Source organism: Amphibalanus amphitrite, unplaced genomic scaffold (assembly GCF_019059575.1).
Source record: "Amphibalanus amphitrite isolate SeventyFive unplaced genomic scaffold, NRLGWU_Aamphi_draft 000933F_arrow, whole genome shotgun sequence".
Lineage (NCBI taxonomy): Eukaryota > Metazoa > Arthropoda > Thecostraca > Balanomorpha > Balanidae > Amphibalanus > Amphibalanus amphitrite.
This window is the reverse complement of record NW_024882427.1, coordinates 61,282-88,886: the sequence shown is the minus strand read 5'-3', so window position 1 is coordinate 88,886 and position 27,605 is coordinate 61,282. Positions and strand designations below refer to the sequence as shown.

General features: G+C 50.2%; 1 protein-coding gene across 11 annotated transcripts in view; it reads right to left on the bottom strand.

Annotated features, from left to right (window-relative positions):
• Positions 1–25,484, bottom strand: part of LOC122368245 (twinfilin-1-like) — a 28,732-nt gene extending 3,248 nt beyond the window's left edge. The window contains exons 1-7 of one of the 11 annotated variants that reach the window (XM_043341992.1): positions 25,461–25,484; positions 15,280–15,403; positions 3,454–3,565; positions 3,054–3,216; positions 2,689–2,793; positions 2,111–2,243; positions 1,534–1,677 (exon numbers count right to left, since the gene is read on the bottom strand). In XM_043341992.1, coding sequence (XP_043197927.1) covers positions 1,534–1,677; positions 2,111–2,243; positions 2,689–2,793; positions 3,054–3,216; positions 3,454–3,565; positions 15,280–15,382 — 760 coding nt within the window. In that variant the 5' untranslated portion in view covers positions 15,383–15,403; positions 25,461–25,484. Of the gene's footprint in view, positions 1–1,533; positions 1,678–2,110; positions 2,244–2,688; positions 2,794–3,053; positions 3,217–3,453; positions 3,566–15,279; positions 15,404–15,975; positions 15,998–17,636; positions 17,766–17,800; positions 17,855–18,052; positions 18,074–18,106; positions 18,121–25,451 lie in introns of those variants that run through there. The other 10 variants (XM_043341986.1, XM_043341991.1, XM_043341981.1 and 7 more) reach the window with 10 other exon arrangements.
• Positions 25,485–27,605: the final 2,121 nt, after the last annotated feature.

Sequence of the window (27,605 nt, the reverse complement as noted above, 5' to 3'; positions counted from 1 at the left end):
CCTCAGGGGGGGGGGGTTGCACCAACCCCCCCCCCCTACATGGGCGAGGGTTAAAATTAGTCGACGTTCGATTTTCTCAGGTTCAGTTTTTGCTCGTTTTGCTCGCTAAAACACGTGCTTGTTCGAAAAACATACTTGAAGCCAGCGTCCTTTTGGAAAAAAAAAAACGAACTATAGCAGTGTTGCGGAGTCCAAGTCGGTCGGAGTCGACAGTTGTGCCCGCAGTCGGGGGCAACATTGCATGACTCAAGTCATGCCCTACAGTTGTTTGCTTGACAATACTACGGTCGATAACCTTTCCGAAACATAATTTACCGAAGCTTAAACCATACTTCTGTCTTGGATGAGCGTTTTTAGCGAAAACAGCAAAAGACAGTGGCCGCTTGCTTGTTTGTTTATTGGGGCTTTAGGGCTCGCCGACTACTGGGGTCATTTTGCGCCCAGAACATCATGCTAGTGAAACAAATGTGTCAAAAGAGAACCGACTAGATACAAGGACTAGAGAGCCAAAGACTAGATAAAAAGGGGCAAGGTAGGATAGAACAACGCAAACGTGTCGTACTAGATAACTGTCGTACTAAATAGATGTAAAGACGAAGGACTAGATGGGCTGGGGTCGAGCTGAGTAAATTACTTGGAGTTTGATCGCACGGATGAAGGAAAAGATGTTGCCTGATAAAAGCCACGGTGTCCGTAACCCAGCAGGTGGCGGATAGTGGTACCCGGAGCGATGTAGCCGAAATAGCGTGTCCGGTTCGGTTCGAGATATGGACAAGATAAGAGATTGTGAGCGACTGCAATAGGCACGGCACACTGATTGCATGTGGGTTGTTCAATGTTCATCTCCACGGAGGAGATGACCATGCGTTGCATACGTATGGCCTATGCACAATCTGCAAAGGACCACTTTCTTGTGTCTGTTGCTTTGAAAACAAGACTGTCAGGGCTCCAAGGTAGGTTTTACCCTCCTCAGTTTATCAGATCCATGGAGGTGCCACTCTGTCTGCCAGCTTGACGACCTAAAACGGAGCGCTGCATGGTGCAAGGAAACAAGAGCCTTCTTAATGGATTCGCTAGCAGAGTCGTACCTATACAAATTGTTACAAAGCACGTATAATCTAGTTTCGATCGGACGATCGACCGATGTAAAACGGGCGCCCTGCGGTCCGCTGCATATGACGTACGAGCCCGCGCCAGAGCCTATTTTAGTTTTGTATTTCATAGTTTTTTTTTTTTGCATAAAATACATTTGAAACCTATAGGCTTGGAACCCGCGAGGGTCGTCCCAGGCAAGATAAAAAGATATCTAACATGAATACAACCTACCTATATCATGTATGAGAAATACACAGACGGGATAGTGGATACTTGAGTTTCTTGTTAGGTATGCTCATAATACATTGCGCATGTGGTTTATAAGTCGTCTTTGAACACTCACCAAGCCGCACCATCCCGGACCGAATGATATAGCGCGGCGCTCACACTGCCCACTCTGCGCCACACCCTGGTCACACCCACTACACGCCGACTCACCGAGACTGTGGAAGACGTCGCCCTCGTACTGGTGCGTGAACACGTATAGGTGATAGCGCGCCTGGTCAGTGGGCACGCGAGACGCCAGCGCCGACACGGGCGTGCTGTCCGAACCCGCCAGGTTGATGGTCTCCCGGTCCAGGTCTGCCGAACGGAAACGGAAAATGATAAAAAAACTTATGGGAGGGAGAGAGAGAGAGGAGGAGGGAAAAAGGAAACCAGTAAGAACAATACCTACCAGGGTGATTCTGGATCCCTCGCATAGGCGTCATGGTCATTTTTCTCAAACGCAGGAAGTGATATTTAAGCAAAAATAAGTACTTAAAACACCGCCCCTGGCCTTTAAATCTCGAGTAGCGTCGCTACGAAATGTTTTGATAGCGAATAATTCTAGTACACCATTTCCCCATAGTAGAAGCTCTTATGAGCTCCACTAAACAGTGAATGTTGCCAATAACGCTGTCGTAATCCATGGCAGTCTAATATTAAAAGACACCACCACCCGGGCTAAAAATACACCCAGTATCCCGAACCCCATCATCGGGACGTCCCAGGTCCAATCAGCGAGTTAACCTACCTATGCTGAGCTGCACATAGTTGATCCGGCCCTCGGACAGCCTGCTGATCTCATCCAGCGCGTCTCGGCTGATGGGGAAGGCCACGCTGCCCATCGTCTGCTGCTTGGTGTCGACCGCCACGTCGACACTCACCTGAATGGAAAGGTCACATCACAGGTCACACGGGGTCATATCCTGCCCCCCCCCCCACACACACACACACATACACACAGCTGCCAGCATTAGCTACACAAATACACAGGAAAGTAATCTACAGCTCTGCAACAGCGTAATATTGTGACGGAATGGCTGATAAGGGAGCAAATTAACATTTGAAACAATTTATTGTGGTTCGTGCAGCGTTACTCGCAATCATAAGTATCATGACAACAGGTAGCACAAACGACGATCAATGTTGCCGTCAAACATCGCTCCTCGGGCACCATGAAAGGACAGAGGCTGAATTTAATCTGTCAAATGCACATCCGCCTGGCAATTACTAAGCCCAAGCATATTTTGAAGAAGAACGCCTAAAGGTCTGTGTGTTGGTGTGAGATTCCACTCAAATTTCAACAGTGTGAAACTGCGGTCGTCGTACCTCCGCCCGGCGGATCTCTGCCTTCTCCTCCTCTGCCATGGAGCGCGGCGCCGGCGCCTTCTGCGCCCGCAGGTGGCGCTGGTAGCCGCTGAACGTGACGTCCTCCTGCGGAGAGAGGCGGCACCATGGTGATATCGCTGACCATAGCAGATAGACACCGGAGGCCGATGTTCCCGACACAAACACAGGAAAAGCAAACACAAACAGCAAGCTTTTATGCGAACCATTGATGCAAACTTTTGCTATCGCGTACTCGTATTCAGTCCCCAAAAAATAAACAGCGACTATCGATATTGCTGACCAAGTAGTAAGAATATGCGAACTGTGGTCACTGATCATTGCAAGTAAGTTAAAATGCATCATACCTTTACGGTCGCGAACACTTCATCTTTGATCTGAGCTCCGCCAAACTCCTTCTTGAGCGTGGCCTTTGTGGAGGCGTAGAGCATTTTCTGTCGGACTGGCGAGTCGTCCGGCGACCAGGTGATCATCAGCCACTCGAAACCCATCGAGTTCTTCGAGTCCAGCCTGGAACGTTACCGAAACTAAGACACGCTAATAAAAAAGAAGTTAGACAAAGTTCACGATAAAAATACGTGCTTCTTTTAAGGAACACAACAACGGGAATGAACTGTAAATAAATACATAGAAAAAGACGGCTGAATAAGCAATAAGGATGCGCTCCGAAGTTAACGAGTGGTCATCAGAAGTAAACTGTAAAGGACTCCGCAGTAAAGCAAGTAAGTATACCGCAGCGTCCCGTACCTGTAGAGCACATAGGTGGGCTGTTTGTCATCGACCAGGTCGGGAACCACGCTGTCCCAGTCCCGCTCCCAGGTCGAGTCGGCCGGCACGTGTGTGTGCAGGCTCAGCTGCTCTGAAACACGCCGTCAGGACTCCGGGTCAGCTCACGATCCCCCATTACTGAACGGGCCTCGGGGTCGCGGTTTGAAATCTGTTTGGATCCGCTTAGAATTGCAATTTCGCTGGCAGAGCATCAGCTTCGGCAAAAAAAAAATCAAAATTTTCAAAAAATCAAATATTCAAAATCAAATATTGCACCGCACCTCCTCTCAGTTATCAGCGTGCACTGAATCGTTAGGAAGCAGTGTGATCTCATCCGACATCCATCTTTGTCCTTTGTCCAGATAAACTGGCCTAAGCGCACCACTCCATCGAGATGCACGGGCAACACCATGGACCAAGCAACGATTTATCGCTGAATGCAACAGCAGATGCGCATTTTGATAATCGTCCCTTTGAAGTAATCAGAAGAGACACAGATGAGCCAACTCCGGGCAAGCTAAGCATTTCGACGAAAGCTGACGCGGGTACCGTGATCAGTTGAAGGTGCACACATGCGCTATTGTCGTACTCGTGCATTCCTTACAGAAAACCGGGCCTGTTGCCACTCGCCACTCCTGACAAAGCCTCCAGACAGGCCGGTAGCCAGCTATCCGTTCACAGAGGACGGTTCGCCGTCGGCCACCTCTCCCGGCCCCGGAATGATGGTCGAAGTGCCAGTCGGCTCTGGTTTGCTCGGAGAGGTAGTTGCCGTCCCGCTGGTCGCCCCTGCCTTTTCGTTGTGGTCGTAGTCGTTCGGGTGGTTGTAGTTTCAGTCACGGCGACTGATGGGGCCGTCCAGAGCGCCCGCCGCATGGACATGTACATTGTGTGTGATGAGTGGACAGGCTCGATACCAGTCAGAGACAGCAGCAGCGGTAGCATTAGCTGTGAGAGAAGCAAGGGTAGCAGCAGCCAAGGCGGCCGTCGTTGCCAATAGTTTGTACGCATTTTTATCTTTCTGTTTCAACAGGTAGCACAAAAGCTGTGAAATATGTCACCTCACTCTATCGCAATCAAAGCGATTGATAGCAGCGTATGTCACCGCCCTTGCCAGTACCTGCGGTAGGTCAGCCGGTAAGTGCCGTTCTACTCAAGCCCTGCGGCGTGGCCCCGCTCTGAGGCCCCGCCGTCGCGAAAACTCAGCTGTCGCTCTGACCGACCAGACAAACATACTACACCATTGGATGGAACATCGGGCGACGCACCACGGCGAATAAGGAGCCAACGGCAATGTAGCACCGCTATCGTTTATTGGTCGTCAGATATAAAATAGCAAGACTTCAAAAAGACCAACAAAGAGCTTAAATTGCAGGAGGAATATGCAAAGAACAACTTAGCATATGTTGTAATCAACATCAGGTTATGAAGAAAGCTGAGTGCAGTATTTGCATGAGGTCCAGCATTTTGTGCAGATAATAGGTCCAGCGATTTGTGCAGATAATCATAGACTGATCTCACTTAAGTAGGTATGGTTGGCCATTGTATCCTTTAATAATGCTGGGGTCATGCTGCACCCCACTCTAACGGGTGTCTACTAATTTTTGGCACAAAAGTTTGATTTATTTTTATTTACAATAATGTCACCCAATGTCACTGAAATTCTTTGCATATGAAGACCTAACAATTGTGCAGGCGCCACAACATTTTTATTTTATTTTCGTGCAATATTCACTTATCATGGAGACTTTGAATAAAACGGAGGTTCGTGAATTTGTGGCCGATTTTGCCAAAGAACACCATTTCCTACCAAAAAGCGAGGTTGTGTCACGGCTGGAGGTAGCAGGAGTGTCGAGAAAAACTGCCTACCGTATATTAAAGGGCACTGAGACTAGGGGTAGCAGTAAGCACGCCGGTAAAGGGAAAGCTGGCGCAAAACCCTCCAAACTTGGGCCCCAGAAGAAGCTCCTTCTTTTGAATGCCGCCAAGGGACGCGTTGGAACATCCCTGCGCGTGCTGACCCGGCGTTTTGGCGAATCTCATCAGTATGTGGCGAAAATCCTTCATGATAACAACATAAAGTATAAGAAAAGGATCAAGGTGCCCGAGGTCACTCCTGAGCAAGAAAAGCGGCAGAAGACCCGGATAAGACGGCTGGCCCGTGGGTCGTTCTCGAGGAACGCCGAACTGGAGATGGTCATGGATGATGAGAGCTATTTTACGTTCTCAGGAAGTGATATGCCCGCAAACTCCGGCTTCTACGCTGGCCCTGGAAGAGACGTACCGGATGACGTCAGATTCCGGCCTGTGGGAAAGTTCCCGAGAAAGCTTCTCGTCTGGGTGGCGATCTCTCCCAGGGGGGTGTCAAGCCCTGTCATCTGCCCGAGCCGCACCAACGTAGGGGGCGACTTCTACCGCCAAGAGTGTCTCCAGAAGAAACTTTTCCCATTTTTGAGAGAACAGTACCCTCATGGTGGGTTTATCTTTTGGCCAGACCTGGCAGCGGCCCACTATGCCAAGAAAACGGTCACCCTTCTGGAGGAGGCTGGGGTGCCGTTTGTTGCGCGTGATGAAAACCCGCCCTGCGTGCCTCAGCTGCGCCCCATCGAGGACTTCTGGGGCATCGTCAAGCAGGAAGTTTACAAGGGCGGATGGAGAACGGCATCAGAAGTCCAGCTGAAGAACCGTATTCAGAGGGTTCTTCGTTCGATCCGAGAGGAGGTGCCGCGCACCATGATGGAGAGGGTCCCGGAGCACGTGCGCCGTGCCGAGCGACGAGGAGTCAACAGCAGCCTGCACTGATCAGATAGCGTTAAGTATGAGTGCTTCCAACCATGTGTGAAGTTTGGTGACGTTTGAGCAAAATATATGTGATTTATGAGACATTTAGTTTTGTGCCAAAAATTACTAGACACCCGTTATGTGGATTCAAGAATATAAATTATAAATACATCAGACAGAGCACAAATGCAGATCTGTGTTTGAGGCTTCATTGTAAAAAATCAGGCCAATTTTCAGTATAATCAGCCCAAGGTGCACTGGCCCCAAAGCTGTTGGTATTGTCTGATTACGGAGCGAGCGAAGCGAGCGTAGTCTTTCCTTAGATTAACGGAAATTTCTGAGTATGAGCGGCCGGCCGGCCGTGGTCACGCTTTTGCGAGGCTTATATCTCAGCAACCACTTGACCGATTTACATGCGGTAATTTTTGTAGGGTAGCTTCATTCCTTCTACCAAGTATTGCACTATTCCCGATGCATGTGGGTGACCCCTAATGCACGCGCCACGTGCAAAACGAAGAGGTGTCAGTTTTGTAATTGTTGCAATATCTTGGTAATTACTTGGCCGATTGCGCTGAAAGTTGGCATGTAGGTAGGCACCCACTAGGCACTACATATCCATGTGCCAGAGTTGGGGTGCTGCTGCACGTGCGCACGTGCAGGGGTCGTTTCCAGATCTCGAGAACGGCTGGACCGATGGCGCTCAAATTTGGTACACGGTTAGGGACCAGTTAGTAGGGTGCCGTGCACAAGTCAGTTGGGACCCATTTTGCACGTGCGCACGTGCAGAGTGCCGCTTCCAGATCTCGAGAACGGCTGGGCCGATTGTGCTCAAATTTGGCACATCGCTAGAGACCGGTTAGTAGGGTGCCGTGCACAAGTCAGCTGGAGGTACCCCCTCGAAATTTCGCACGTGCAAGGCTCACCCTCTCGCTCGCTCCGTTAGTCGCCCCAAAAGGCGTTATACTGGTTGTATTTATAGTCACTGTGGGTATTGTGCTCATTTGTCAGAGCACAGTGCCAATTTGATGGTATTTCTTGGCTTCTCACTTACCAATAGTCTGAGGGCTGCCCTGTTCACCAGTGAAAGGTCAAGAGGCACTACTAGTAACTTCCATTTATGACAGAATCAGCAGTGTTGGCATAAAAGGTCAGTGAATCACCAGCTATTGAGACTTTGTGAGTGAGAAACATTTGGTCAAACCTGACTTGGCATGTGACACATAATGTGATGGCCACCAGCTACATAAGGACAGGAGAAATCAAATTTTGATCAGATGGGATAGGGGCCACACAACAAACATAACTACCAACAGCTGGATGGTTGCAAAGGCACATATAAGTTTCTAAATATGGATGCAATATAAGCAGCTAGCCAAGCAAGGTTGCTTTTAGTACCCTAACTTCATTTAGGGTGCTAACAATTCAATACCTACCTATTAGGGTGGCACTTAGCAATAGGGTGAATTTTATGTTATCCGATTTTTAGGCGTGCGGGTAGTTTTCTGGTTCCATTCCCGTAAAAAATAATGTGTGCAAAATAATTTTGAAAAAATATTGATATTTAGGGGTCGCGAATTGAGGTCAAAGTTGGCAGTTTTGGGGAAAAAATCAACTTTTTGGAAACTACTTTAAACCTATTTGGAATGACATATGTGGTCATTAAGCGTCATATCCGACGTATTTTGACCTTTATTTGTATAACAATTGCTTATCCCATCACTTCCGGTCGATCGTAGCCAGTCCAGGTCACGCCAAGACAGGTCTGATCTGGGCTGTTTTACCCATGTCAGGCCTGTTTTTGGCCTGCGACCGGTGCCTTCTCTCTCACAGTGGAGGTCATATCCTCTTATGAGTGTGAGGAGTGAACGGTCTCTCCTGTTCCAAAGGGAGGACGAGCCCCACAGTTCTATCGGTTCTTGAGACATGCTCCTTTTCTGTCAAAGAGAATGTGAAGAAGTTGGAGCCAGCCTATCGCCGGCGGGGGAAAGCAGAGGCGAGAGTGGGCATTGAGCTGCGCTGGTTTATTGTGCTTTCGGGATGTTCTTCCGTGGGCGCTTCTTCCGACTCTACATAGTGCCAGTGCCAGCAACAGACTTACCCGGCCGTTGCGGCGCGCACACGGAGGGAACGTCTTTGACGATGGCGACCATGAGAGAGAAACGTCGACTCACACTCCCAAGCGCATGCGGGCGAGCGGACGTCCCCAACAGTGAACTGGCCTCGACCGGGCCAAACTGCCCAACCGTAATGTGTGAAGAACACGTGAGCCTGTTATGAACTGCGGCACGGAACTTCTGATACGACTCCGGCTGAACCGCGAATCCTGAACCGCGAGAGAAGGAGCGTCGACCGATTCTAGGTCCTGGTGATGGGGGGGGGGATTAGGGTGGCCAAGCTCCTCGCCGTTCCCAAACTCCCCTCCATCCAAGCACAGGAGGCCATGCTCACAGCGCTGGGAGGCTAGGAACTGGAGAAGCGGAACTGCGGCCTTTTGCTTCGACGCCACGACGGCGAACAGCATGCTGGTGAACGGTACTTTAGCCCTTATCATTTAGGGCCTTGCCCTTATCGAGCAGAAGCTGGATCGGCCCGTCCTCCAGCTGGCCTGCCGGCACCACGTGTAAGAGCTGGTCCTAGAGAAGGCCTTCTCCACCTGCCGTAGAATCTCGAGCGGCCTCTACATCCGGCTGTTTAAGAGGTTCAAAGGCGGATGGGAGTTCATGCATCATTGACAGGATCACACCGGTGGCGTTCGCCGTCGACGACGTTCCGGAGTGGGACAAGCTGCTGGTAAGCTTCCATCGCTTCCATCGCTGGACTATGCCTAGCTCCGGGAAGACTACCGAAAACTTCTGGAGCTCTGCGTAACTGCTCTCGGTGGAGTTCCAAGCACGGCACCCGTTTCTCCGCCTCAGAGTACTCCACTGAGTTAGGTGGATGGCAAAGACCATCCGTACCGTGGATGCCTTCCTCGGCAGGGAGCGGCTCCGGCTGACGGCGGCCGAGGCCCAGGTCATCAGACGCTGTGCGCTGTTCGTTGCCTGCAAGTTCGCCGCCGCCGCCGCCGCCTGGTCTGGGACTCTACTGCCACTGCGCCGGCTCTGGACCTGACCTTCGTGAACTCGTTCTGCACCTACCCCGACAAGGAGCTGTCGAAGGCGACAGTCCCGGTCTTCGGCCGTCACCTGTAGTAATTGAGTGATCGGCTGGTGACTCTGGAGCTTTTAGACCCCGACCCTCGGGCTCAATCAAGACATGGTGCGGGCAATAGAGTTGTAGGAGAGGGGACCCGCCCCGTAAGTCCTTAGTGGACACTATGAACGCCGCTCTCGCGACCGAGACGTTGGCGAGCTTCCTCACACCATCGTTCAAAAAGCTCTCAAGGATACACGACCTGGACGCGGGGCTCATCATCAATGACCAAGGCCACTGGGAGGACAGCGGCTACCAAACCGCAGCTCGTGTAGTCCGGGAGCTGCGGGTGGTGAATGACTTCACCAGGCGCGGTATGGCGCTGATGTAGGACTGGCACTCATGGAAGACAAAGATTAGCGCCAGTTCTTCCTCCATGTCGTTGAAAAGATCACAGAAAACGCTAACCTGACACCCGAAGATCGACTGCAATTGCTAACCAGGCTACACACAAAGTCACCTGTAGTCTGGGTGCCCGTTGCCCATGATACCCCTCCCTCCAATGAGGCGCCAATAATCTACTAAAGAGGAGGAACTGGAGTAGTGGAGTACATATACCAGCGTTCTGGCGTGGCCGAAGCTGCATGGAATATCAATAAACAATATGAAAATGACTAAGAAATGCCTTATTATCATCCGATTATAGCGTAATAGGAAACTCAGAAGCGATTTTAATGATATTGAAATATGCTACCAAAATCTCAATTTTTACCTTGATTCGCGACCTCTAAACATCAATATTTTCCCATAAAAATTTGCCTCCCTTATTTTTTACGGGAATGGAACCGGAAAACCACCCGCACGCATTAAAAATCAAAAATTGATTTTTAAGTGCCACCCTACTACCTATCCCCAACGATTTAAACAAATGCAGAAAATTTGGTACAGCAAAGCTGCCGTGAAAAGGAAAACAAGCGTAACTCGCTTTTGACGATTTTTCAGGAGAGCGATTTTTCTGTTTTACCTTGTATTATCGTCGGTTCTTAAACAATCAAAGAAAACTTGGTGTCAAACTGTTCGCAATACTGCACTGAACCTAACAGTGTAAATATTTTTTACGTGGCATATAAGATATTGCTAGAAAATGGTGTAAGGTGTTTTTGCTTTTCACTCGATGCTCAAATTGCAGCGAGGCATGTAGGGAAGAAAAGCGTAACTACATTCACTCCAGTCCGGCCGGTCCAGTATGTGCAGCGCGCGGCTCCATAGCGAAATGCAAAAGAAGCGTAACTACGTAGTTACGCTTCTTTTGCTTGCGAGATCTTATGGTATCGGCGAATATGCGGTGTTTCAAATACGCCAGGACGAAAACGTCTTTTCTCCATTTCGGATGCCTAGATGCCTTTCGAAATAGCTCACGACTTTTCATGCTAAGACTTCATGCTTCATGCTTAGCAATCGCGGCCGTCAGGTCGCACCCTTCGGTGCTGGCAGGTCGGACAGGCTGGACGGCCGTGGGGTCGCCTATACCGGTGCTAGCAGGCCGGACGGCCGTGGGGTCGCCCCTGTCGGTGCTGGCAAGTAGGGCAGGTCGAGCGGCCTCCTCCTTCGGTGCTGGCAGATCGGGCAAGCTGGGCGGCCGTATGGTCAGCTCTGCCGGTGCTGGCGGGTCGGGCGGCCGTGGGGTCGCCTCCGCCGGTGCTGCAAGGCCAAGTGGCCGTGGGGTCGCCTCCTTCGGTGCTGGGAGGTCGGGCAGGCCGGGCGGCCACGTTGTCGGCTGTCGCCCCCGTTGGTGCTGGGAGGTCGGGAAGCCTAGCGGCCTTTGGGTCGCCTCTTCTGGTTCTGGCAGGTCGGGCAAGCCGGGCGGTCGTGGGGGTCACCTCTGCCGGTGCTGGCGGGTCGGGTGGCCGTGGGGTCGCTTTGTTTTGTGCTGGCAGGCCGGGCGGCCATGTTTTCGTCACTGTCAGTTCTGACAGTCCGCGCAGTCGCGGGGTTTCATCTGTCTGTGCTGGCAGGCCGAACAGGCCGGACGGTCTTGGGGTAGCCTCTGCTGTTGCTGGCAGGCCGGGCAGCCGTGGGGTCGCCTCTGCCGGTGCTGGCAGGCCGAGCAGCCGTGGGGTCGTCTCTGCCGGTACTGGCAGGTCGGGCAGGCCGGGCGGCCACGTTGTCGTCTCTGCCGGTGCTGGCAGGCCTGGCGGCCTTGGGGTAGCCTCTGCCGTTGCTGGCAGGCCGGGCAGCCGTGGGGTCGCCTCTGCCGGTGCTGGCAGGTCGGGCAATTCGGGCGGCCGTGGGGTCGCCTCCGCCGGTGCCACAAGGCCAAGTGGCCGTGGGGTCGCCTCCTTGGGTGCTGGCAGGTCAGGCTTCCTTGGGGTTGCCCCTGTCGGTGCTGGGAGGTCGGGCAGGCCGGGCGGCCACGTTGTCGGCTGTCGCCCATGTTGGTGCTGGGAGGTCGGGAAGCCTGGCGGCCTTTGGGTCGCCTCTTCTGGTGCTGGCAGGTCGGGCGGCCGTGGGGTCACCTCTGCCGATGCTGGCGGGTCAGGCGGCCGTGGGGTCGTCTTTGCCGGTTCTGGCAGGCCGGGAGGGCGTGGGCTCAACTCTGCCGGTGCTGGCAAGTCGGGCGGCCGTGGGGTCGCCTCATTTCGTGCTGGCAGGCCGGGTGGCCGTGGGGTCGCCTCCTTCGGTGCTGGCAGGTCAGGCTTCCTTGGGGTTGCCCCTGTCGGTGCTGGGAGGTCGGGCAGGCCGGGCGGCCACGTTGTCGGCTGTCGCCCATGTTGGTGCTGGGAGGTCGAGAAGCCTAGCGGCCTTTGGGTCGCCTCTTCTGGTTCTGGCAGGTCGGGCAAGCCGGGCGGTCGTGGGGGTCACCTCTGCCGGTGCTGGCGGGTCGGGTGGCCGTGGGGTCGCTTTGTTTCGTGCTGGCAGACCGGGCGGCCATGTTTTCGTCCCTGTCAGTTCTGACAGTCCGCGCAGTCGCGGGGTTTCATCTGTCTGTGCTGGCAGGCCGAACAGGCCGGACGGCCTTGGGGTAGCCTCTGCTGTTGCTGGCAGGCCGGACAGCCGTGGGGTCGCCTCTGCCGGTGCTGGCAGGCCGGGCAGCCGTGGGGTCGCCTCTGCCGGTGCTGGCAGGTCGGGCAGGCTGGGCGGCCACGTTGTCGCCTCTGCCGGTGCTGGCAGGCCTGGCGGCCTTGTGGTAGCCTCTGCCGTTGCTGGCAGGCCGGGCAGCCGTGGGGTCGCCTCCGCCGGTGCTGCAAGGCCAAGTGGCCGTGGGGTCGCCTCCTTGGGTGCTGGCAGGTCGGGCTTCCTTGGGGTTGCCCCTGTCGGTGCTGGGAGGTTGGGAAGCCTGGCGGCCTTTGGGTCGCCTCTTCTGGTGCTGGCAGGTCGGGCGGCCGTGGGGTCACCTCTGCCGATGCTGGCGGGTCAGGCGGCCGTGGGGTCGTCTTTGCCGGTGCTGGCAGGCCGGGAGGGCGTGGGCTCAACTCTGCCGGTGCTGGCAGGTCGGGCGGCCGTGGGGTCGCCTCATTTCGTGCTGGCAGGCCGGGTGGCCACGTTTTCCCCTCTGTCAGTTCTGACAGTCCGAGCGGCCGCGGGGTTTCATCTGTCTGTGCTGGCAGGCCGGGCGGCCGTGGTGCCGTTGGGTCGCCTATGCCGGTGCTGGCTGGCAGGCCGGGCGGCCGTGGTGCCGTTGGGTCGCCTATGCCGGTGCTGGCAGGTCGGGCGGCCTTGGGGTCGCCCTTGTTGGTGCTGGGAGGTCGGGCAAGCCGGGCGGCCGTATGGTCAGCTCTGCCGGTGCTGGCGGGTCGGGCGGCCGTCGGGTCGCCTCCACCGGTGCTGGCAGGCCGGGCGGCCACGTTGTCGCCTCTGCCGTTGCTGGCAGGCCGGGCAGCCGTGGGGTCGCCTCTGCCGGTGCTGGCAGGTCGGGTAAGCCGGGCGGCCGTGGGGTCACCTCTGTCGGTGCTGGCGGGTCGGGCAAGCCGGGCGGCCGTGGGGTCACCTCTGCCGGTGCTGCAAGACCAAGCGGCCGTGGGGTCGCTTTGTTTCGTGCTGGCAGACCGGGCGGCCATGTTTTCGTCCCTGTCAGTTCTGACAGTCCGCGCAGTCGCGGGGTTTCATCTGTCTGTGCTGGCAGGCCGAACAGGCCAGACGGCCTTTGGGCAGCCTCTGCTGTTGCTGGCAGGCCGGGCAGCCGTGGGGTCTCGCCTCTGCCGGTGCTGGCAGGCGGGGCAGGCCGGGCGGCCACGTTGTCGCCTCTGCCGGTGCTGGAAGGGGGGCAGCCGTGGGGTCGCCTCTGCCGGTGCTGGAAAGGGGGCAGCCGTGGGGTCGCCTCTGCCGGTGCTGGCAGGCCGGGCGGCCACGTTGTCGCCTCTGCCGGTGCTGGCAGGTCGGGCAGGCCGGGCGGCCACGTTGTCGCCTCTGCCGGTGCTGGCAGGCCTGGCGGCCTTGGGGTAGCCTCTGCCGTTGCTGGCAGGCCGGGCAGCCGTGGGCTCGCCTCTGTCGGTGCTGGCGGGTCGGGCAAGCCGGGCGGCCGTGGGGTCACCTCTGCCGGTGCTGCAAGGCCAAGCGGCCGTGGGGTCGCCTCCTTCGGTGCTGGCAGGTCAGGCTCCCTTGGGGTCGCCCCTGTCGGTGCTGGGAGGTCGGGCAGGCCGGGCGGCCACGTTGTCGGCTGTCGCCCCCGTTGGTGCTGGGAGGTCGGGAAGCCTGGCGGCCTTTGTATCGCCTCTTCTGGTGCTGGCAGGTCGGGCAAGCCGGGCGGCCGTGGGGTCACCTCTGCCGATGCTGGCGGGTCAGGCGGCCGTGGGGTCGTCTTTGCCGGTGCTGGCAGGCCGGGCGGGCGTGGGGCCGTTGGGTCGCCTATGCCGGTGCTGGCAGGTCGGGCGGCCTTGGGGTCGCCCCTGTCGGTGCTGGCAGGTCAGGCCTGGGGGGGGGCCCTGTCGGGGCTGGCAGACCGGGCAAGCCGGGCGGCCATATGGTCAGCTCTGCCGGTGCTGGCTGGCCGGGCGGCCATGTGGGGTTGGGTCGCCTCTCTTAATGCTGGGATGTCGAAATGCAGGTGGGAAGATCCCGCCCCTGATCGTCCTATTTCACCAGAACTCGCTCGACTCTACTCCTGATTTCACATTTTCCTTTAGCTGCACGTGGACCTTTGTTCCGTTTTTTTTATCGCTTAGTTCTAAACCTCTTCAGAGACCAAGTCTGCTCCTAAACCGCAATTTGCACACGCTTCTGATAAGAGTTCACAGCGAGCATGCACCACAATAAATAAAGTAAACTATTTGATATCGCTCGTGTGGCCTTGGTCCAGGGTATGGCATGGCACCCCATACCTATACCTACTATTTCAAGTTGGTGGTTTTGAACTTTGGTTGCTTTTATCTTACAGTTTTCCTCCATTCAAACGCCCGGATACCTACTAGAAGATATTGGTGAAACATAGAAAGGCGGCAAACGCAAGCAAGAAGGGCTTAATACATTTTTAATGCAAATTTCCTTGGCAAAATTAAACTTCTACCAAGTGTTATGCATTCACCTGAAAGGCAAAAAAGCGCAAGTGCGTAAAAGTCAGCGCGGTGATAAGCAAGAAAAGCGCAACTACGTAGTTGCGCTTTTCTTGCCTATCACATCGTCCTGACCGCTGCAGATACGCTTTTTTAATAGCTGCGTTTGTAGTTACGCTTTTTTTGCTTGCGGTCAGGGAGGATGAAAAAAATTTACGCTTTTCTCGAAAAAGAAAATTTGATATAACTCGAAAAATAATACGAATTTCGAAAAACGGTTTTGCAGAAAGATGGAGATTGCTATTCTCTATCTAATGGTATCAAAATCTCAAAATCGAAAAAATGCGAGTTACGCTTTTCTTGGTTGTCACGGCAGAAAGGTTAAAGAAAGTAAACGCATACTTACCATTTTCAATGGAAATTTTGACAGCTCGTACACTTCCATTGCGGCAGTTGCCAAAGAATGTCACCAATTCATCATTAGCTGTTATTCCAGTTTGGTGAGACATGGTTTAACAAACAGTGCAATCCTGAAAATAAAAAAATGAATATGAGTTAATTGAAAAGGATGTGATCCAAACATGCTGCTTAGTGCATACAGACCAGCAAGACTCAAAGTGACATCTGCAATACAAAATGCATCAATGATATCAATTCTTTATCTAACATATCAACCTTGCCATAATGTCAATTGTTGGACAAGTATTGTATTGATGACTGATTTAATGGGACATAACAAATTGATATGGATGGCTTATTCCACCTTAATTGTTCCTAGCTCCTATGGTGATCACATTCGATGTTATAAGGCATCCAGGGTCCAATGATGGCAAGACTATCATCTTAAATGTTGCTCAGCTCAGCAAAATCAGAATGTATGGTACAAATGACCTGTGAAACCGGCAGTAAGATGCCATAGGTACAGGATCTTGCTTTTTAAAAGCTGCATAAAAATGCAAACTGTCAACTGTAGGCAAGCCCATCCACATTCTACACAATCTACAGTCATGAATTGCAAAGTAACTCAACAAACTGGTGGCCGTTCATGAGAGGTCGAGGTACCCTCTGGGCATATTGGTATATGTCAAGTTTAGGTCCTAACTACAATTGTGACGCTGTTGATACGAATATGTAACAGCAAAAATTTTAGGTTTTAGGTTAGGTTAGGTTGTAGGTTTGTAGGTTTTAGGTTGTAGGTAGGTTTGTAGGTTTTAGGTTGTTAGGTTGTTAGGTTGTAGGTTTGTAGGTTGTAGGTTGGTAGGTAGGTTATAGGTAAGTAGGTAAGGTTAGGTCAGGTTTGATTGTTTTTTCTTTTATTTAGTTATTCATTTGAGTAGGATTTTTTAGTTATTCATTTGAGTAGGATTGCGGGTTTTTTGAAACGTTGAGTTTTTGCAGCGAGCTTTTTCTCTTAGGGCTTGCGAGATAGCTGCGTGCACACATATCTCTTCAACATTGCGCGCCTCACAGGAATGCGGCTGATTCACGTGCTTTTGTGAGCGAGGTGCTTCCCTCCGGGAGAAATTCGCCGTCCCCATATGCTTAACACAGAGCCGAGCGGCGGCTGACAGGTGGCCGGCTCTCGGGAGATCGGCAGCCGACACTCGAAAAATCGACAAGCCGCCGCTGAATGCGCGTGCGGCAGTGCTGAGCCGAGTCGTTCCCACGGTCTGAGGTACCCCCAGTTTGAAGATTCGGCTGTAGAATATGTAGTTTTAAATACGTAGTTTGACGTAAATCTCGGAAAAGTGAGATACGGCCAGAAATGAGTGTGGGTCCCTCCGTTCTGAAGATTCTGATCGACGCCGATTGAAATAATTCGCCGTGCATATCTCGGCTTATTGACGACCGATTGACACGGGATAAACACCGATCGATACCAAATGGCTCTGTGTGTGTGTGTGGGGGGGGGGGGGGAGTAGAGTGGCAAGTTTTCCTACCCGACGAACCCGGAATTATCCCGAGGGGGTAGGTGTGGGAGTAGAGTCGGGGGAACGGGGGGCGAGTGCAAGTACCAAGTACTTTCGCAGTACCAAGCAAGTACCAAGTACTTATGGAAATACCAAGCAAGTACCAAGTACTTTGGCAAATACCGAGTACTTATGCAAATACCAAGCAAGTACCAAGTACTTTGGCAAGTACCGAGTACTTTGGCAAGTACCAAGCAAGTACCAAGTACTTTTGCAAGTTCAGCAAGTTTTTCGCCAATATCGAAGCTTCTAGACGTCCAATCGTCACCGGAAAAACACCATTCGATCCCAAATTTTCTCCCGAATCTCTTTATGGCCAAAGCGACGCGGAGCGAGCCAAGATATCTTGTTTGCTAGACATATGAGTATCATTTTTGGATTCAGGATGTCAAATAATGTAAAAATATGAAAAATTTATCAATGAAATCTGCTTAAGACTTAAACTTGACAATTACCGGCATATTTCACGACCCCAGCAATAGCAAGATGAATTGGACTTTGAATGCCCACTCTTTGGATGCTGATGAAACAGATCAAGGTAGGTACCATTGACCGATAGGGAAATGACAGATATACATAAATGCAGATAAATTGTGGTTATCATTGCAGTTGAATGCTTCTGAACGCAACCTGAAATCACGAATGTTAGGTACCTTCTGTGAAATAAGATCTACTTCTTCAACAAAACCAAAACCAAGAACAAAACCAAACCCAATGCGTATGTTTGGTTTTCAACAAACCCACGGCCTATAACAAAGTAAGTAACTTGAACTAGCCCTACTGATCTACCCACCACACACAAAAATGTCATCGGTACATAAAGGGCCTTAAATTTCATCAAAAATGAAAACCTGTTTTTCCGGTATATTGATATAGATCCTGATAATGATAACAAACTTTAGGACCTTGCATCAAAAACCAGTGACAAAATAAATTAAGGTACAAGAAAAAAGGTACCGAAAAGCTTTACGGGGTAAATTGATGGGCTTCTGATGGTCACGAAAAACATCCAGAACACGGATCTTTTCTAACTTTTCTACCATACCCATTCTCAAATTTCAGTAGGAAAATGAGTCATTTCCAAGACCATTCCTTACTCTGCAGATTATACCAATTATTTCTATGATGTCTTAGCATAGATTATTTGTCTTAGTCTATACTTTCTTTTTTTGAATAATCGGAATTTGAAAATAAGTGATTAGTTCTAACAGGGATGAATTTCTAGTATAGGACTGCCGTGACGTTATTTTGGGAACGACTAACCCCGCACAAAGTCCAAAACCGAAACATCCAAAACCGCACCGTCCAAAAACGTATCATCCAAAAAACGCAACATCCAAAGACGCAACATCCAAAGTACGTAACCTCCAAAACCACAACGTCCAAGACCACGACATCCAAGGCACGCAACATCCAAAACCAACCTAACCTAACCTAACCTAACCTAACCTAACCTAACCGAACCTAACCTAACCTACTGATTTTTGCCTATCCCTAACCCAACCTAACCTAACCTAACCTACTGATTTTTGCCTACCGGGGATAAAGAAACCTAACCTAACCTAACCTAACCTAACCTAACCTAACCTAACCTAACCTAACCTAACCTAACCTAACCTAACCTAACCTAACCTAACCTAACCTAACCCAACCCAACCCAACCTAACCTAACCTACTGATTTATGCCTACCGGGCATAAGGAAACCTAACCTAACCTAACCTAGCCTAACCTAACCTAACCTAACGGTTTTGGATGTTGCGTACTTTGGATGTTGCGTACTTTGGATGTTGCGTACTTTGGATGATGCGTCCTTGGATGTTGCGTTTTTGGATGATACGTTTTGGATGTTGCGGTTTTGGATGTATCGGTTTTGGACGTTGTGAATGCTCCCTATATACCCGATTTTGGACGTATTTTGGACGTTGCGTACTTTGGACGCTGCGGTTTTGGATGTTGCGTACTTTGGATGCTGCGGTTTTGGACGCTTTGATGGTCCCCCGTTCTATACAGGGTGCGGAAAAAGTTCTGTCATATGCATGGTAAGCTCGCCTACGCGCGCTGCGGTTGAGTTCTGGGCAGCGAATAGCCGCAGGCGTAACCTTCGGTGACCTAGCCACCTGGCTGGAGGGCAGAAACTACCAGCCATTCACGGTCAGTCATGAATAGGCAGGCTAAACGTTGCCTCGTCGCTGGGTGCCTGCGCGCGGCGGCCGGATCGGGCATGACCGATAAGCGGGTTGCGGCAAAATGTGGAGTCACCTGGCGAACAGTCATGCGCATTAATGTCCGTGAACTTAGCGACGTATACGTATACGTATTCAGCGACGAATTCCAAATCACTTCAGATTCATGGCATGAGTTAAGTTGACCATGCTGAACACGAATATGACATTTATTTTAACTTTTGAGCTGATCTTCATGGTTAAAATCCGGTTTAAATGACGGGGAACCGCATAACGTCGCGAAAATAAAAACCCACGAATTCCAAAGTATGTGCAAAATGTAGAGCTCATCCAGATCTAACGTCCGTGGAAGAATCCAAGCTCGTGGCTCAACGCCGTCATGGTTAAAATCCGGTTTAAATGACGGGGAACCGCATAACGTCGCGAAAATAAAAACCCACGAATTCCAAAATATGTGCAAAATGTAGAGCTCATGCAGATCTAACGTCCGTGGAAGAATCCAAGTTCGTGGCTCTTTAACTTCATGGTTAATATCTGGTTTAAATGACGGGGAACCGCATAACGTCACGAAATTAAGAACCCACGAATTCCAAAGTATGTGCAAAATGTAGATCTCATCCAGATCTAACGTCCGTGGAAGAATCCAAGCTCGTGGCTCAACGCCGTCATGGTTAAAATCCGGTTTAAATGACGGGGAACCGCATAACGTCGCGAAAATAAAAACCCACGAATTCCAAAGTATGTGCAATATGTAGAGCTCATCCAGATCTAACGTTCGTGGAAGAATCCAAGCTCGTGGCTCAACGCCGTCATGGTTAAAATCCGGTTTAAATGACGGGGAACCGCATAACGTCGCGAAAATAAAAACCCACGAATTCCAAAGTACGTGCAAAATGTAGAGCTCATCCAGATCTAACGTCCGTGGAAGAATCCAAGTTCGTGGCTCTTTAACTTCATGGTTAATATCTGGTTTAAATGACGGGGAACCGCATAACGTCGCGAAAATAAGAACCCACGAATTCCAAAGTATGTGCAAAATGTAGAGCACATCCAGATCTAACGTCCGTGGAAGAATCCAAGCTCGTGGCTCAACGCCGTCATGGTTAAAATCCGGTTTAAATGACGGGGAACCGCATAACGTCGCGAAAATAAAAACCCACGAATTCCAAAGTATGTGCAAAATGTAGAGCTCATCCAGATCTAACGTCCGTGGAAGAATCCAAGCTCGTGGCTCAACGCCTTCATGGTTAAAATCCGGTTTAAATGACGGGGAACCGCATAACGTCGCGAAAATAAAAACCCACGAATTCCGAAATATGTGCAAAATGTAGAGCTCATCCAGATCTAACGTCCGTGGAAGAATCCAAGCTCCTGGCTCTTTAACTTCATGGTTAATATCTGGTTTAAATGACGGGGAACCGCATAACGTTGCGAAAATAAGAACCCACGAATTCCAAAGTATGTGCAAAATGTAGAGCTCATCCAGATCTAACGTCCGTGGAAGAATCCAAGCTCGTGGCTCAACGCCGTCATGGTTAAAATCCGGTTTAAATGACGGGGAACCGCATAACGTCGCGAAAATAAGAACCCACGAATTCCAAAGCATGTGCAAAATGTAGAGCTCATCCAGATCTAACGTCCGTGGCAGAATCCAAGCTCGTGGCTCTTTAACTTCATGGTTAATATCTGGTTTAAATGACGGGGAACCGCATAACATCGCGAAAATAAAAACCCACGAATTCCAAAGTATGTGCAAAATGTAGAGCTCATTCAGATCTAACGTCCGTGGCAGAATCCAAGCTCGTGGCTCTTTAACTTCATGGTTAATATCTGGTTTAAATGACGGGGAACCGCATAACGTCGCGAAAATAAGAACCCACGAATTCCAAAGTATGTGCAAAATGTAGAGCTCATCCAGATCTAACGTCCGTGGAAGAAATCAAGCTCGTGGCTTAACGCCGTCATGGTTCAAATCCGGTTTAAATGACGGGGAACCGCAAAACGTCGCGAAAATAAAAACCCACGAATTCCAAAGTATGTGCAAAATGTAGTGCTCATCCAGATCTAACGTCCGTGGAAGAATCCAAGTTCGTGGCTCTTTAACTTCATGGTTAATATCTGGTTTAAATGACGGGGAACCGCATAACGTCGCGAAAATAAAAACCCACGAGTTCCAAAGTATGTGCAAAATAAAGAGCTCATCCAGATCTAACGTCCGTGGAAGAATCCAAGCTCGTGGCTCAATGCCTTCATGGTTAAAATCCGGTTTAAATGACGGGGAACCGCTAAACGTCGCGAAAATAAAAACCCACCAATTTCAAAGTATGTGCATGGATGAGCTCTACATTTTGCACATGCTTTGGAATTCGTGAGTTTTTATTTTCGCGACGTTATGCGTTCTCCGTCATTTAAACCGGATTTTAACCATGAAGGCGTTGAGCCACGAGCTTGGATTCTTCCACGGACGTTAGACCTGGATGAGTTCTACATTTTACACATACTTTAGAATTCGTGGGCTTTTATTTTAGCGACGTTTTGCGGTTCCCCGTCATTTAAACCAGATATTAACCATGAAGTTAAAGAGCCACGAACTTGGATTCTTCCACGGACGTTAGATCTGGATGAGTTCTACATTTTGCACATATTTTGGAATTCGTGGGTTCTTATTTTCGCGACGTTATGCGGTTCCCCTTCATTTAAACCAGATATTAACTATGAAGTTTAAGAGCCACGAACTTGGATTCTTCCACGGACGTTAGATCTGGATGAGCTCTACATTTTGCACATACTTTGGAATTCGTGGGTTTTATTTTCGCGACGTTATGCGGTTCCCCGTCATTTAAACCAGATATTAACCATGAAGTTAAAGAGCCACGAACTTGGATTCTTGCACGGACGTTAGATCTGGATGAGCACTACATTTTGCACATACTTTGGAATTCGTGGGTTTTTATTTTCGCGACGTTATGCGGTTCCCCGTCATTTAAACCGGATTTTAACCATGACGGCGTTAAGCCACGAGCTTGGATTCTTCCACGGACGTTAGATCTGGATGAGCTCTACATTTTGCACATACTTTGGAATTCGCGGGTTCTTATTTTTGCGAAGTTATGCGGTTCCCCGTCATTTAAACCAGATATTAACCATGAAGTTAAAGAGCCACGAACTTGGATTCTTCCACGGACGTTAGATCTGGATGAGCTCTACATTTTGCACATACTTTGGAATTCGTGGGTTTTTATTTTCGCGACGTTATGCGGTTCCCCGTCATTTAAACCGGATTTTAACCATGACGGCGTTGAGCCATGAGCTTGGATTCTTCCACGGACGTTAGATCTGGATGAGCTCTACATTTTGCACACACTTTGGAATTGGTGGGTTTTTATTTTCGCGACGTTATGCGGTTCCCCGTCATTTAAACCAGATATTAACCATGAACTTAAAGAGCCACGAACTTGGATTCTTCCACGGACGTTAGATTTGAATGAGCACTACATTGTGCACATACTTTGGAATTCGTGGGTTTTTATTTTCGCGACGTTATGCGGTTCCCCATCATTTAAACCGGATTTTAACCATGACGGCGTTGAGCCACGAGCTTGGATTCTTCCACGGACGTTAGATCTGGATGAGCTCTACATTTTGCACATACTTTGGAATTCGCGGGTTTTTATTTTCGCGACGTTATGCGGTTCCCCGTCATTTAAACCGGATTTTAACCATGAAGGCGTTGAGCCACGAGCTTGGATTCCTCCACGGACGTTAGATCTGGATGAGCTCTACATTTTGCACATACTTTGGAATTTGTGGGTTTTTATTTTCGCGACGTTATGCGGTTCCCCGTCATTTAAACCAGATATTAACCATGAAGTTAAAGAGCCACGAACTTCGATTCTTCCACGGACGTTAGATCTGGATGAGTTCTACATTTTGCACATATTTTAGAATTCGTGGGTTCTTATTTTCGCGACGTTATGTGGTTCCCCGTCATTTAAACCAGATATTAACTATGAAGTTAAAGAGCCACGAACTTGGATTCTTCCACGGACGTTAGATCTGGATGAGCTCTACATTTTGCACATACTTTGGAATTCGTGGGTTTTTATTTTCGCGACGTTATGCGGTTCCCCGTCATTTAAACCAGATATTAACCATGAAGTTAAAGAGCCACGAACTTGGATTCTTCCACGGACGTTAGATCTGGATGAGCACTACATTTTGCACATACTTTGGAATTCGTGGGTTTTTATTTTCGCGACGTTATGCGGTTCCCCGTCATTTAAACCGGATTTTAACCATGACGGCGTTGAGCCACGAGCTTGGATTCTTCCACGGACGTTAGATCTGGATGAGCTCTACATTTAGCACATACTTTGGAATTCGCGGGTTTTTATTTTCGCGACGTTATGCGGTTCCCCGTCATTTAAACCGGATTTTAACCATGAAGGCGTTAAGCCACGAGCTTGGATTCTTCCACGGACGTTAGATCTGGATGAGCTCTACATTTTGCACATACTTTGGAATTTGTGGGTTTTTATTTTCGCGACGTTATGCGGTTCCCCGTCATTTAAACCGGATTTGAACCATGACGGCGTTAAGCCACGAGCTTGAACTCTTCCACGGTCGTTAGATCTGGATGAGCTCTACATTTTGCGCATACTTTGGAATTCGTGGGTTCTTATTTTCGCGACGTTATGCGGTTCCCCGTCATTTAAACCAGATATTAACCATGAAGTTAAAGAGCCACGAACTTGGATTCTTCCACGGACGTTAGATCTGGATGAGCTTTACATTTTGCACATACTTTGGAATTGGTGGGTTTTTATTTTCGCGATGTTATGCGGTTCCCCGTCATTTAAACCAGATATTAACCATGAAGTTAAAGAGCCACGAGCTTGGATTCTGCCACGGACGTTAGATCTGGATGAGCTCTACATTTTGCACATACTTTGGAATTCGTGGGTTTTTATTTTCGCGATGTTATGCGGTTCCCCGTCATTTAAACCAGATATTAACCATGAAGTTAAAGAGCCACGAGCTTGGATTTTGCCACGGACGTTAGATCTGGATGAGCTCTACATTTTGCACATACTTTGGAATTGGTGGGTTCTTATTTTCGCGACGTTATGCGGTTCCCCGTCATTTAAACCGGATTTTAACCATGAAGGCGTTGAGCCACGAGCTTGGATTCTTCCACGGACGTTAGATCTGGATGAGCTCTACATTTTGCACATACTTTGGAATTCGTGGGTTCTTATTTTCGCAACGTTATGCAGTTCCCCGTCATTTAAACCAGATATTAACCATGAAGTTAAAGAGCCACGAGCTTGGATTCTTCCACGGACGTTAGATCTGGATGAGCTCTACATTTTGCACATATTTTGGAATTCGTGGGTTTTTATTTTCGCGACGTTATGCGGTTCCCCGTCATTTAAACCGGATTTTAACCATGAAGGCGTTGAGCCACGAGCTTGGATTCTTCCACGGACGTTAGATCTGGGTGAGCTCTACATTTTGCACATACTTTGGAATTCGTGGGTTTTTATTTTCGCGACGTTATGCGGTTCCCCGTCATTTAAGCCGGATTTTAACCATGAAGATCAGCTCAAAAGTTAAAATAAATGTCATATTCGTGTTCAGCATGGTCAACTTAACCCATGCCATGAATCTGAAGTGATTTGGAATTCGTCGCTGAATACGTATACGTATACGTCGCTAAGTTCACGGACATTGCGCATTAAAGCCCAAATACGAGCAGGGGAGACTGTCGATCCGATGGTTCGATTCAATCCGGTGAATAAACATCCACACAAGGTGATGGTGCTCGGCGTGGTGGGTTCGGACGGCAAGAAATGCCAAATGAGCCTCATTGACGCCAATGAGAAGGTGAAGAGGGCGGTGTACGAACGTCAACTGGACAATGACGTCATCCCATGGATCCTGGAGACCTATCCAGATGGCAATTTTGTGTCCCAGCAGGACACACTGCTGGCAAAACAGCCTGTGCACACTGCAAATTCCACCCAGCAGAAGCTGACGGAAGAGCTCGGAGAGCGGCCCATCTCTGGCGCAAGGAGATGTGGCCCCCTCAGTCACCCGACCTGAACTCACTCGACTACGGCATCTGGAGCGTATTGCAGGAGGAGGTCCAGGGAGTGTCTCATCCCAATGTAGAGGCTTTCAAGGCGCACATCGTGAAGACGTGGGAGGCGATGGACCCCGCCTACATCTTCAAAACATGCCAGTCTTTCCGCCCCCGTGTGGAGAAGGTTATAGCCGCTGAAGGGGGTTATATTGAGTGAGGGGGGAGTGAAAGCATTCGGTAAGATGTGGCAAACCAGTGTTTGGTGGTTTTATAAAATATAGCTGCTCAGGTTGCACTTGTTTGTGGAAATGCGGAAATATGACAGAACTTTGTCCGCACCCTGTATACCCTGAACCCCGCGTTCGATGTCTCTCGGACGACGAAGATTCTAGTATGTCGTCCGGCCAATCCCGTCCAAGGTCAGCGGGGGCTCGGCTGCGTATTTACAAATTGCAACCGAGCTCCGCCGTAGGGTATTTTATTTCCGCCGTAGTGTATTTAACTTGGGGGATTTTCTATCATACATCTGCCTGAGCTTAGGGTAATTACAATTTGTCGGCGACGTTAAAAAATGATGCACCTTTTTTCGCAGTATAGGATATCGCATGTGCATATTTCTGCCTTTTTGGGTGCGCTTTATCGGTTTTTCGTGAGTAACTCGCGTAAAAACCGTCCGATCGCGACGAAACTTTCAATGCCCCCGATTTTATCAATTTTACACCTACCCTGAAAATTTCATGACCCTGACCCAAATGACCTTTGACCTGTGACCTATTTCTCGAGACCATATTTGGCCCGAATCGCGATTCGGCGTATGTCGGCTCGCATTATGCCGCGCGGTTGCAGTTTTCACGTGGTTTCAAGCGTTGAAACATGTGATATGATGCTGGTCCCATGCACTAGGGTGGATGTCGAGGTCACCTGAAGGTCAGGTCAGCTCAATGACCTTTGATGACCTCGGTTGCTTTTTCGAGTTCAAGTTTTACATGTTTCTAGGCTAGTTTTTTTTAGCTGATTTCGAATGTAGCAACCATTTGAACATTACAGGGGGTGTAACGAAATTATCCGGACACCTTTCTTCCCGCTGTAATTAAAAAGCAAAACAATCTGGTACTTTTTCTGTGGCTTGAATCAGGCATCAGTGCGCGTTCAGAAACCGTGCCCTCCTATGCCGTCTGGTTGAGCGCCTCCAATCATGCTCCACCACCTTCCCTGGAAAAGCTCCACCCTTGCCTATGGGGCAAATTGCAAAATATAAGGGACAAAAACACAAAACAAGACAGATAAAAACAAAGCAAAATTAACTCATTACCTAATGAAATTCATGCTTGAGCAAAAACATAGGTAATAGGCCTATCTATGTCAAAATAGAATGAAAGATTAAAATCAACCTGACCAGGCCTTACGGTCTGACCTGGTCCTAACCACCTTACTTCGCCTAACTTAACCCAATTCAACCTGCCTACTGTAATGTACCCGTGATGCCAGCGGCAGCGCTACCGCCAACACCCGTTCTATCCCCCGACAGCCGTCTGCCACCCGGCCGTGGTGGTCCAACTATTGCATTTACTTTACTTTGGCATCCGGTGGACAGGGAATGCATCACCTTTGGGCACACACGGTTGGGTCGCGCACCCTCGTGGGTTGCGGTGTGCATTACACCGTCTTAATTGCAAGTTACGTTATTATTACATTTACGTTACGTTAATGTTTAAACTCCGTGACTCATTCATTATCTCCGTCTTTCGTCTCTCGTCTCGAATGTCTCTCTCTGCCAAACAAGATAAAGATTTCTGCTCCGTTATTATTTATATAAAACAAGTATAACGCCAAAGAATGAAACAAGACTGCTCGGGAATGTACGTCTACGGGAAATTGCGTCGCCTCAGAATAAACGCGCAGATTAGCCTAACATACCCTAACACGCGCAATCTACACATTTACTTTACCTTGCTCCTAGCCTAGCTAGGGAGGCGGGGTGAGCACAAAGCCCCATCCTCCGGGTCAGCGGGACACCTACCTCGAGCGAAGCCACCACACGAGAGCCCCGATCGGCCGGCGCTCACGCGTTATAACCCAGCTCGAGGCGGGAGTCGGAACGGTCAGCCCGCCCGAGGTGAAAGCCAGCCTCGCGTTCCGACGCGGCGCCCGTCGACCAGGAAAACCTATTCCTACAGGCGCGGGCTTTACATAAATACCCCCTTCTCCGCAAGGTGGGTTAAATCCCCTTACTTCCGGGGAGGGGGTCTTTAGTAAAGCCTTACAGTCGACAGATTTGGACGTTCCGAAAAAATGCACCGACCGCGATAACACATGTAGCAGGGATACGGAGCAGCCTTCAAGCGGAGCAACAGCAAGTCATACACACATTAGACATATTTACAGACATCGGACATTTACACAGACATTCAGGTGCATGAGGGTGGCAGCGTTCGGCCACCCCTGGGGCGGCATTCCCCGGTCTGTAGCAGCGGGCAGCAGTGGGGCGGCAGA